The sequence below is a fragment of the Paramormyrops kingsleyae genome, chromosome 2, assembly GCF_048594095.1.
Source record: "Paramormyrops kingsleyae isolate MSU_618 chromosome 2, PKINGS_0.4, whole genome shotgun sequence".
Taxonomy (NCBI): Eukaryota; Metazoa; Chordata; class Actinopteri; order Osteoglossiformes; family Mormyridae; genus Paramormyrops; species Paramormyrops kingsleyae.
Genome location: NC_132798.1, coordinates 27,388,099 through 27,401,263, shown reverse-complemented (window position 1 = coordinate 27,401,263; position 13,165 = coordinate 27,388,099). Strand labels below are relative to the sequence as shown.

Here is a 13,165-nt window from a genome sequence, read left to right as displayed (position 1 = left end):
CTTTGGTTGGTGTTCAATCTTGTATGGGGTCTGCTGGAACTGTCGAATCTCTCGAATAATGTGTGATATCTGTAGGTCAGGGAAAAATCTTTCTAGCTGTCTTCTGCAGGCTGAATGGACAAGATAAACTATGTATATTGATCTTCAGGACTCTGAGCTCTGGTATGCTTACCATCCTCATCTTGGAGAAGTTGACAAGGCCCTCCTCCGTGAAGTTAGGTGTGCCCTCCTCAATAAAGGCCAGGTCAGTCAGGTACATACCCAGGTAGGGGACACAGGGGGGATTACAGCTGAGGGGACACAAAGTGATGAACAACGTTGAAGCACATATTTAAGACTCTCACTCATTAAGTTCTAAAAAACTACTGCAGTTCAAAGTAATGAAATGTGGCGCCTTACTTTTTCAGGGTTTCTCTTAAGTTTTTAAATCTTCCTTCAGATGAAACTATCTTTTGCAGTTTGTCCATCAGTGCTTTTGTCTGTCAAAAATAGTTTAAAATAGACCAATTAACCTCCAACTGCATCATGAATTAAATTTTCTAGAAGCACATAATGTCATTTTATCACAAATTTCAAGAACGGGCTTATTTGTATTTCACATTTACCTCTCGGATTGTTGTTGTAGTGGCTCCACACTCACCTGCTTGCACACTTTGGTCCATGTCTTCTTCAGCCTATAGATGGCACTCCGATTAAAGGCAGAAGTGATCTCCAGAACTCCATTGTAATTGTTAAGGCATCGACAGATGTCAGCCACCGCTACCCACTTCTCAATGGAGCTCGCCCTGGAACCCACGTCTGTGTGGGACATGATCTGAGACGCTACCAGATTACTCATCTAGACAAAGAAAAAGACAAAGGATAGCAGAGAATCTGTGCGATGCAGAGATACAAGAACAAGATGTACTGCTGTGACATAAACTTTTCCATATTACTGTAAGATTGCACACATCAATCAAACTTGCACATGTAGTAGTGAATACTTGTGACTAACACAAGTCCAGCAATATAAAATCCCTGACTTTTATTATACTTCTTTGGTTTCAAGTGCACTTTGCACATCTCACATTATTGAAGTGCTGACTCGTCTTCATGATATAAGGTGTCCTCTCAGTCTTGTCCACCTTCATCCATCCCTGGCCAAGAAACTCTCTAATATGCAACATACATAACCACTGTCATAGTCAAACAGGAGCCCATTATATATCATATATATTACACCGGTATCAAATCTCTACCATGATATCATTAACATTTTTCATCTCATTATTTTCACAAAAAGCTGCTTCACTATATTTCTGAAGTGTTTCAAACACTCTCTGGCTAGTTTTACTATAAATTAACACTTACTCATAGGGGATGCTCCTGAAGACAATATGGTCCAACAGGGTGATCTGTTCAGCCAGTTCAATTGCGGATAGCGATTCAAAGCATTCCACTTTGGGACATTCCGCCTGGAGAAGACAATGAAGCATTCATAGATACACATGTACACAAGTAATCACATGACTACAGGGCAAAATAACACTAAAAGATCAGAATAATCAATCAGTTTCTTCATCATGTTTATCCAAAAAAAACACAACAACATTCACTTCAATAATGTCTAAATATATAAGTCAGTGCCATCATAAAAAGCCGCTGTTCCCCGTAAAAAGTTCCCGGCTACTGCAGCTGCATTTAAAAATGAAATAGATGTAACTCCCAGTTTTCAGTCTCAGTGTGACAGGAAATGGCATGGACAGCAAAAACAGAATTTACTGCTTGCATTGATTTTTAATATAAATAAATTTGATTAAATAATACAAACACTTAAAACAATTTATTAATGTGAATAAATAAAAACTGTACCTATGAAAAACGATTTATAGTAAAACTATAATGCACTTTTTATTATGGCAAGAGTATGAACAAGAATGGTAGTCACTGAACCTTCAAACATAAGGTTAACTTAAGAGCAGAAACTTGTTTAAACTGATTGCTGACAGTCTTTTAATGTTTCTTTGGTGGGGTGAGGGAAGTTAGAATCTTAATTTGGCTTCTCAGGGATATGGGGAGACACAGAACATTCAAACACTGAATGATTAGCCATGACACGCACAGGCTGTATCAACTAACTCAACAAACGTATCACCCAGTATCTTACAGTCAGTGCAAGACATGCTCTACATGCAAGGGGCCACCACCTTTTATCCAAGTGTCCCCTGGGTAAACAACAGCATTAAATAATCTTCATTGTTTTAAATGACTACTGTGTGTTTGTATATAATATAAATGTGTCTTCCTTGATGCATTTTAAACTCTGTAAGGAAGCATAATGCTCAGTAGCAGCATCCAGTGCTGGTCAAATCAGCTTTGCACTTGAAAATTAAGCCCACAGGGGGTGCCAAATGTTACGATTCAAATATTACACTCGGTTTAGACCTGAGACTTCATAAGAAATACTTAGAGTTACTGTTTTTCAACCTCAGTTATTGAAACCCCATGGGTATGCTAATTTTTGTTTTAGTCTGAGATCTTAATTAATTTCTTTCAATTAAACTGCAAATTAAATGAAGCAAACAAAATGCAATTCATGTTGCAGGGTCACTAATTTTCTAAAGTTGCATTATCTGCATTTTTAATTTGGTCAAGCAATACTTGGGAAAAACATCAGAAAGTAATAAAAGGATATGACGTTTTGTAAGCTGGTAAAAGTGAATATTTTTCCAATGATAATAAAGGGAAGTGACAGAAAATGTATGTACATGCCTGATACGTGATATGATTCGTGATATTGGACTATTTTTAACCAGCAACTATAAAGAATTACTAACTGTGTATGTGCTATAAAGATAATTTTAATTCTCCTTCTAATTCACCCCAGAGTCATACATGCTGTGCTTTTGAGACTCTTTGTAGCTTCAACGTCATTGTACAGCATCACCGTCAGCATCACCACTTCGCTAATCAGAAATAGAGAACTGAATTTTCACCTGAGCCCTAAGGATGTTATTTTGTATGTCATTCTACTGAACAACAATCGGCCCTTTTTAAGTCTTGTGAAATGTAACATTACTTTAAAGAAATAAACAAATAAATGCACAAATAAATAACCCTCTAATGCATTCCATTATAAACAGCAGATAATTCTGTCAGTGTACAGCTTTGATAAAAGCTGAAACTGAATTACCACTGTAAACACAGCGCTAGTTGATTAACAAGTTCAACAGCCAAAAAATGTTGTTCAGTGAACCAGTCTGTTTCATATTTTTACCTAAAAGAAGGCTTTTATAATGAAATTGCAATTTTATAATTACTGAAAGTTTAAAGATTTTTTTAAGTCCACATGTAATCTTGCAAGTAATGCTCACATCTGGTACAATTTCAGTTCAATTAATAGGTTTTGTGTTAAATAAAATCATGTAACTACAAGTGTCAATAAAATGGACAATTTGCCATTGTCAATGAAATTGTCAGCATTTTTGCTTTCAATATTAACCCAAATACATAGATCTGACCTAAGATTATGCAGGTAACCAGGAATCTCCTGGACAATCACGGGGAAAAGGTGAGAGAAAGTAGCTGGATTTGCAATCTGTGGGAACATGTTGAATCAGATGTTGGGAGCAAAGTTCAAGTCTCCACCCTAGTTCCACCACCTGGCATTGGTTTACAGACGACCAGCAAATTCAACATGAATTTTGTTTTTGCAAAATCTCATAAGGTGAAAATCAACAGGAATATCTTCAGAAGTACCTTGCTTATGGAAGCAGTTTATCTGATAAATTGTAGACTTTCACACTGTATAGAACACATAGGAGGTAAAAAATGCAGTGATGAAAATCCACACACTGCAATAATATAACTCTATATATATCTGTAACTCTGGGTAAGATTCTCCTGAGCTCCCCCCCTCCCCCCACACCCCAACCCCCCACGGCAGCAGAAATGTGTTTAAATAACTGTGTAATGTCATGTAATGCAACCAGTGGAATTTCTTCTGATTTTTTTCATTCGTCCATTTGCACCCCCTAATGAAATAGCTCCCTAAGGCCTAAGCGATCACCTGTGTTGCCTATAGAACTGGCTGGTCTTGAGCTGCAGTATTAAAGACCTCATACTACAACAATGAATAAAAAATGAAAGTGCAGATGAATACCGGAATTGTGACTATTACACCAGTTAATTTACTCACCATTTGCAAGATGTCCTCTATCCTGAGCTGTGCATCCTCTTGGTCATCTTGAGAAAGAGCGCTATAAGAAAGTATATTAAATCTGATTACATCAAATTTCTTTTTGATCCCTCTTAAATAACTTCAGTGCTATGCAAAGGTCTTAGTCCATCACTAGCCTGGGCTTAACTTGATATCCGTTACCTGAGGATGTTTGCTGTGGCTTTCCTCTCTTGGGGCAGCAGGTCTGGGTCCCGCAGCACCTCTTCCAGCAGGGAGATCACACATATCTTCAGCTCACTGTTCATCTCAAAGTCCTATCAAACAGAGGCCCAACATCAACGATCAAACTCCAGCAGGGTGATGTACCAGGTTCACTAAAGAAAGCATTAATGACATTAAAGACTTTTCTTAATGGTACCCATTGTCACGATCCGCTCCGTTCGATCCCGATGTGTGCCATGCCCACCTCGTTACCTCGTGTTCAGCCCTGATTGTGATCACCTGAGTCCTGTTATGTCTAGCTTGTCTTTTGTATTTAGTCCTCGTCTGAGTCAGTCTTCCCCAGATCCGTCATTGTATTGTTCGGATGTTTGTTCTTGTCAGCCTTCCCGCGCCTAATAAAACCCCGTTTTATTTACGGCTCCGATCTCCTGCCTTCCGGCTCGCTTGCCAGCGATCCTAACACCCATTTCCTTCGTACTGGTGGGGGTGGTGTGTGCTTCTGTGCCTGTGACCGGAAGGCCGCTGGTTCACACCTGAGTGATTTTGCTGTTGGGGCCTTGAGCAATGCCCTTAACCACAATGTCTCCAGGGCTGACTCAGCTTTCTCAACGCTATGTCACTTTGGATAAAGGCATCTACTAAATAATATAAATGCAATATATAAATGTAAGGGAAGGGCATCTCTGAAAGCACACCACGTTGAACCTTGAAACAGATGGGCTACTGCAGCAGAAGACCACACTGGGTGGCACTCCTGTTCAGATGGTAGGGACAGACTTTTGTGTAAACAACACGAAAGCATGGATCCGTCTTGCCTTGTATGAACAATTCAGGCTGGTGGCATGATGGGGTGGGGGATATTTTCTTGGCACAGTTTGGGCACCTTAATACTAACTGAGCATCATTTATTATTATTATGATAATAATAATACATTTTATTTATATAGCACTTTTCAAAAAAGGATGTAATGTTATTCCACTTATAAGCATTGGCAAGTTTCACCACTGGCACTGATGATATTAGACAAAAGTTAGCAATCAAATGTTCCAATGCAGAAATATGGAGACAAGCAAAAAAAAAATCTATTAACTGACGCATTACATGTAATTGGGGTACAAAAATAATTCCATCTGCTGTAAGTGCTTCCCCAGCAGTTCATGTTTGAATGAAAAGTACCTCTTCTGGAGTAGGTACTAAAAAAGGGTTCTGGAACTGCCTCTGAAGGACTACAATTAGGCCGAGTTCTGGCAGTGTGAACATAAAAGTTCTAGAAAAAGGTTCTTGTTGCAGATAAAAGTTCCAGTGGTGTGAAAGTGCCTAAAGGTATTAAACATTTTATGGATAAGCAGGGTTATGGGCTTGAGCAAACAATAAGGTTTTCAGTTTGGTTTTGAAATTGGTGAAATTGGCATTTTAATCACCACAAAAAGAATGCCATTCAGTCTCTATATTCTAGAGAGACCCGACATTTCTACGAGCGATATCTCCAAAACTAGACAACAACCAGCAGAACAACCTGGATGGATAGCACTAAAGCCCCTCTAAAACGCATGTGTTTTTTTTAGCTTTGGGGTGAGCTGCCCCTTTAACAAAAAAAATTATATTAATTGGTTATTATGTTCCATATTATGTAAAATGATGTAGCTATGTGACGGGGCTAATTTTATTTTTAGCAGCGATTATGTTGACATATGGGAATCATAATAAGCAAAATAATTTAAGTCAAAGTAATGACAAAGACAGACTAGGGTACTTTCAGAGGTTAAATGAGATGTACAGGTCGGGAAAAAAATTAAGAGACCACTCCATATATATTTTTTTTAAATCTGCATTTTTAAATCTTGGTTTAATCGTAATTCTGCTAGCAAATGGCTACATGGCAGGCTGCTTCCAGACTGAAAATTTCTAAGACAGCAGTACACAAGAAAAATTAGCACAAATGTGAAACAGAAGACACTGGGAATGACCAAAAACCAGCCAGGCAGTGGGCGGAAGCAACTTTCTAATGGCAGAGATGACCGTCAACTTATCCGACAGTTCCTCATGAATCGAAAGGTGACATCAAGTGACCTTCAAAAGGAATGGGAAACATTAAGTGCAGGTGTGAAGTCCACAGCAAGGACAGTTCACATCAGGCTCCTAGAAGCAGGACTGAAGACCCATAAAGCAAGGAAGAAGCCCTTCATTAATGAGAAGCAGGGAAGAGCCAGGCTAAAGTTTGCAAAAAAAAGTGTATATTTTACATAGATGCATACACATAAATTGAAAGTGAAACAAAAAAATGTGCTATGGTCTCTTAATTTTTTCCAGAGCTGTATCTTTGACTAACCTCGCATTATTGGGTGAGTCCATCAAACCCGAATGCCTTCCTTTAAGATGTATTAGCATTACAGACATGCTGTAGTGATATTTAAGCCCCACTTTGCAATACTGACAGACGACTGCATTCGGATTCACTTTTAATGTGAAGTACTCCCGCGCAAACGATCCTTTCACTCTATATTTGAACCCTTATCCTGACAGCTTTCTGCCATATTACCGAGTAATCGAGAAGGAAAATTTTAATTGAAGCTTTTTAATAATCAAGTAATGAAGTTTAATCGAGTAACAGCTCTAATCTGAAGTTGATGGAGAGATTTAGCAGTGATATTAGTGAGTAGTGAGTTGCAGTAGTCTAGACAGCTAGACATAAAGGTATGAATGAGAGACTCAGCAGCAGAGTTAGACAGGCAGGGCCTAAGCTGGGCGATGTTCTGAGGATGGAAGTAAGCTCTTTTTACTATGGAACATACAGTATGTGGGTTAAACGAGAGGGTTGGGTCAAAGGTAACAGGTAAACAGGAGATGGTGTTATGGTCCAATTAGAAGGTAATCAGCCTCATTTTGTTGAGTGTAGATTTTGACCCAATGATAATAATTTCTGCTTCATCGCTGCTAAGCTTTACAAACTTGTGGCTTATTCATAGTTTAGTTTCACAGACACATGACTTGATAGTGGCAAGTTCTCTATGGAGCTGGTACTGAAGTAGATTGCGGTGTCGTTGGCATTGAAATGTAAATTTAGACTGAAGTGGCAAATGATCTGACCCAGAGGATTAATGTAAATGATTAAGAGCAGTGACCCTTGAACAGAGCCCAGGGGGATACGACGTGTGATAACTGATGTATGTGACTTATAACCTGATAGAATGATGAAATGTTTTCTGTCAGTGAAATTTGAGATGAACCAGTCAACCGCTGCCCCACAAATACCTAGGTCATGGAGTCTCTGAATCAGCATAGAATGCGAAATAATGTCAAAGGCTGCACTTAAATCAAGTAAAATAGGAGGCTTATGGCACCAGAGTCAATTGCAATAAGGAGATCACTTAAAACCTTAACTAAGGCAGTTTCTGTACTGCAGAATTGATGGACACCGGACTGACGTGATTAAAGGAGGCTGTTTATTGGAGATGGGTAAGAAGCTGGGAGTAGATTATACGTTCCAAAATTTTTGAAAAGAAAGGAATATTTTAAATCGGGCAACAGTTACCAAGGTTAGTTAGGTTGAGGCCAGGCTTTTTAAGAATGGGGGTAACAATTAATAATTTGAGAATAGTGGGAACATGACCATGGGCTAGGGATAGAAGAGGGTGGTGAGGGTGGGGGCCAAGCACCGGGAGAGATTTCAGAGTTAGGGGTGTAAGGAAAGGGTCAAGTGAACGAGTTTGCAGTAAAGATTACGTTATAAACCTCAGAAAAACTGAAAGGAGAGAAGTTATTTAAACAGCTAGTCGGATTTAGCACATTTGGAAGAAACTGAAAAACTGAATCTGCATTTGAGTTGTTTGAGTCTAGAGAGTCAGAGATGGCCGAGATTAAATGTCACAGCCTACCTGAATATTGTTGCTAACCACGTCCATCCATTTATGACCACAGTGTATCCAGCATCTAATGGCTACTTCCAGCAAGATAAATGCACAATGTCGCAGAGCTTATATCATCTCAGACTGGTTTCTTGAACAAGATAATGAGTTCACTGTACTTCACTGTACCACAGTGAGCAGATCTGAATCCAATAGAGAACCTATGGGATGCGGTGGGATGGGAGATTGGCATCATGAAAGTGCAGCTTACAAATCTGCAGCAGCTGTGTGATGCTAAAATGTCAACAAGGACCACAGATATATTAGTAATATACACTAATTGTGAGACACCTGAACGGAAATATTATTTTTTAAAATCTTGTGCACACAAGAAATTATATTGTGTGCACAAGATATTACCTACTTAATAAACCCAAAAATCCAAGGGGTGTGCATTGTGCCCCATAATCCACAATTCAAAGAACTCTTCAGTAGGTGTCCCAGTCTCATGTTTTAGAGTTATTAGACCTTTGTGCTATGAATGAGCACCTGACAGTAAGTGAATGTGAGGTGATCATTCAAAAGTAATTAAAATTCACCCATAAAGAAATCTGAAACCTGAAGGGGTGTACAACAGTTGCAATGAACTTAAAATGCTGAACCAACATCTTGTTACAGCTGAAGTAGCCTATTTTTGTATCCATTAACAAGATTAAACACAAATAGCGAATCACAAAACTGATTGCTGTGCATGTGTGTGTAGACTTGTCTAAAACTGAAAATCTCACTCCAGCCAGCTAAGCAAAGTTGCCAACCCTGAGAATGTCTTTGTAAGATGTTCTAAGACTGAAGTAGAATTTTACGATCTGTTTTAGTTGCTCCTTATTCACATAAATGTGCTCAATACTCACAATAATACAGCTCTGGAAAAATTAAGAGACCACTCTATATTAAAAAAATCTGTTTTTTTAAGCCCTGGTTTAAACCTGGTTCTGCTGGCAGGAGGCTACGCTGAGCAGCAGGTTGCTTCCAGGTTCCAAATTTCTAAGACAGCAGTACACAAGAACAGGGTGAAGCAGGAGACACTGGGAATATCCAGAAACCAGTCAGGTAAAGGGCATAAATGAATTTCTAATGTCAGAGATGACTGTAAACTTATCCAACAGTTTCTCATGAAGCAGAGGATGACATCAAGTGACCTTCAAAAGGAATGGGAAACATTAAGTGCAGGTGTGAAGTGCACTGCTAGGACAGTTCGTGTCAGGCTCCTAGAAGCAGGACTGAAGTCCCATAAAGCAAGAAGAAGCCCTTCATTAATGAATGAATGAGTAACAGAAAAGAACCAGGCTGCAGTTTGCTCTGGTCTCTTAATTTTTTCCAGAGCTGTATATTGTGCTCACACAATAATTATATAAACTGTATATTTATATATGGTTGTGCGCCAAAGATGAAAAATAGTATTCTTTGGGACTTCTTGGGCTCTGTACTCCTGATATAGTATGACTCATGATTAATAGGAATGTCATGTAAAGGGTGATTTATATTTCTGTGTAGAATCTACACCTTAGCTAGCCACATACCCTATGCTGCCGCTGACGTACACGTAGAAACGTAACTACAGGCGTCAGGATACAGCGTAGGATACCCAGCTACACAGTTATTGATGGCGTCAATTCGCCACAGAACGATAAAACAGCCTTAACAGGTACAGGAGAATGGGCAGCACTGCCAGCCATATAATGAACCACTGTTCATATCTAGGTTACACTGCAGTGTGTGCGTATATGTGATGTGTGCATACGGATGGACAGCTACAATTTCAACATACGCTCAAACTGACTTGCGTCCGGTGGTCCCCATCCCAAATGTGAAGGCAAGTCAACGCAAGGCTGTATGTATGCCATGAATATGTAGAATGTCCCTGTAATATAATGGAGTGCTGATACACACTCAAAGAATGTAATGAGGCCAAGCAGTGGAGCTGTACTGCTTCCTGCACATTTGATAGACACTGAAGCTAAGCAGAGGAGAAACTGCGATGCTTCTTCCATGACTATCTGCCAAAAATCATTACAGGCTGCTTTTTTTAATACAGGTCTCACTTTTCCCATTTCATTTAGCAATACTGCAGCGGTTCCCATAGTGGAATAACGGTTCAGATACTATCTTCTTACATTCACAAACTTACATAAATATATAGTATTATATAAGCTTATATTTTATATGTATCCTTACATATGGAGCTCTGGCAGCTACAGTTAACTCAGACTATGCATCTCAGAAAAACAGACTAGCTAGCTAGATAACTGATTTACATTACATAACAGCAGAGCAGTATAAGAAACAAAATGGGGTATGAAGTGTTTTTGCAAATTTTTATGAAATATACTGGTTTTGTAGATATTTGTCAACAATTTGCAGATACCAGATAATAAAGCTGTGAAACGCTGTACTGTTTTATATTCTTTCACTAATGAAAAGCACTAGCGCAACGCATCTGGGGAAAAAAAAAATTGAATGAATATTTAAAAAAATGAAAGTGCATTTAATGGTACTACATGCATATAGAAAATGATTATTAGCTTTGTGTATAGATGCAACATACCTATACACAATTTCAATCCCTTAAAATCACACCTACAACTTGGATAGAACAAAAGCAGGTTTTGATCTGATCCTCAGTCAGTGTATGTTGGTGGAGAGAAAGCATTACTTTTCAGTCAATGTAACATGGAGCCAGGCCGTCAGATACTATATGATGTCCCTGTTAATTACAGATTCACAGGAGGCAGAAAAAGCACTGTGCAGTCATCGCATTTCATTAGCATTTCTAGGCATCTACCCCCAAGGAACAGGACAGCAGTCTGAGCAGAGCCGAGAAGGTACATCTGAACAGCAATCCAACTCCAGCCAGAAAATCGAACATAATGAAGTCATTTTCAAATGTGAGCCGCTTCCTTCATTTTACTTCACTTATTTTGTCTGACATGCCAAACTCTATGCAATTAATATATGTAACTAGACCAATAATCATTAGCAAGGCCTCACTTCCCCTAATTTGTGGAGGGGTATGCAAATAGTTTTATCCTCACAGTCTAGAATTGAGTCATCATTTCATAACAAGAAAATAACAAAACATTGACAATGGATAATGATGTATGCCTGTAACAGTTTAGCTTTTATATGGCTGAAGATAATACAGTCTTTACATTATAAGAAAGCAGATGAGACATGAGCGAATCTGCCAGTCATTGTCAGATGGAATATCTGTGGATATTAAAGCTAAGCGATGCCTAGGGAGGTTGCCATCCCTTACCAGCAGCAGTGAGGGCAAGTATTCAGTTCCATGGCGATGATTTTTGGAAGGACGAGTGATACCCCTGCAGTATGTGGAGGGAAAAGGCCAAGGAGGAGCGACTCTGCATTTATAACATAATAAATACAATAAAATATTTATAGCTCTTTTCACAGTGCCATGAGCACTGGACAAGAGAATCTGTGCAGTGAGGTGCTTACATAGGCAATACTAAGCTTTTTTCCTTCTCCGAAATGGTAATTTTGTATCTGTTTGGAAAGTTTCATTGTGATGTCCGGTTCTCTCTTTGAAAAGAGAATCTCCTAATAAAACTCAGGACCATTTTGAAGCCCTCGTGTGACGTTCTTTTCCTCTGGGTCCAGGTTCTCCCACACATGCAAACGGAGCCTAATTATCTCATGACAGTCTTCACATGACTGAGTCTCGCCACCGGTGCAATACTTTCCAGTTGCTTGGATTTCATGGTTAAACCAGAGCTACCAATTAAAATGATTCAGAGTATAGGATGTGACTGCTTGCTACTGACCCCATTTTAATATTGAGTCCAACATGATAATGACAGAGCCACAGCTGTGTTCTTACACAACAGCAGACAATTTGGAAAATGTCAATTTAATACACTTGAATCTGTTACTAAATCATTATATGCATAGGAGCACGTCAACTGAAATAAACACAGTGTAACAGTCTAACAGACCCATAACAGTAAATTTCTCCTCTTATCATAAAGGCAATTACAAAAATTACCAAAACATAAACTAAACTTCCGTGACATCCATCTTCGCTTGCTGTTCCCTCTATACCATACCTACTCCTTTTCCTCACCAAGATGACATAATCACTCATTAGTGCCATCAGAAAGAAAGTCATAGCAAAATCTTTAACAGACAGCAGTTTTCAAAGGCTCTGCAGAATTAGCAAAAAGAAATAGGCAGGCCTATGCAATCCAAGAATTGAAACCTCTGTACATACATAATCACATATATAATACATAATTTAGTAAAGCAGAGGTTCAGAGCACTAACCCAGCCAGACCTGTTCAGCGAAGTGGCCTTGTTCAGTTGATGCTATTGAGCAGCAAAGCTCAGCCTATTTAATTTACTGCTGCAGTAGGAATAGGAGCAAGCAGTACAAGCTGTAGAGTCGTCGCGCTTCTAACAGGAATGTACTTTAATGAGATGCAGGATCAATAGAGCTCCCTGTGCCAATGCTCTGTTTAGCATTTGCTTAATTTCCTGACATAATATTGCTGGTAGCATTGCTGGTAGCATGTTTTCTTTGAGCTACTTCACTGTACCTCAACCACTGAAACTTAGGGCTTTATAAGACCCCTCTTTCAAACTACAGCACTGCAGGTAGAATAAGAGAAAGTTTGTTTTCCTTATATCCTTATATGCTTCTTCTAGGGAGGGTATGTGAAATTAGAATTCACACATTTGAAACTAATATGTAGTTAGTTCCTCAGTGTGCTTCTTTGACAATTTCAGACAACACATCAAACAAAACATAAAGAGTAGCTCCAGCACAGTTCACTACTTGATAAATTCAGATTTGTGTTAGTTAATGGTTCATTTTATTGGTAGGAAAGCCATTAAATTGACAAAAACCAGCTATATGCAGAA

At 38.9% G+C, this 13,165-nt stretch overlaps 1 protein-coding gene across 7 annotated transcripts in view; it reads right to left on the bottom strand.

Annotated features, from left to right (window-relative positions):
* The window catches only part of rasgrf2b (Ras protein-specific guanine nucleotide-releasing factor 2b), a 55,918-nt gene that overhangs the window by 4,074 nt on the left and 38,679 nt on the right, over positions 1-13,165 (bottom strand). For all 7 annotated transcript variants that reach the window (XM_023824053.2, XM_023824052.2, XM_023824051.2 and 4 more), the window contains 8 exons: positions 4,361-4,473; positions 4,178-4,238; positions 1,351-1,454; positions 1,068-1,152; positions 641-838; positions 400-479; positions 173-290; positions 1-69 (listed from right to left, as the gene is read on the bottom strand). In XM_023824053.2, the coding sequence (XP_023679821.1) occupies positions 1-69; positions 173-290; positions 400-479; positions 641-838; positions 1,068-1,152; positions 1,351-1,454; positions 4,178-4,238; positions 4,361-4,473 (828 nt within the window). The remainder of the gene's footprint in view (positions 70-172; positions 291-399; positions 480-640; positions 839-1,067; positions 1,153-1,350; positions 1,455-4,177; positions 4,239-4,360; positions 4,474-13,165) is intronic.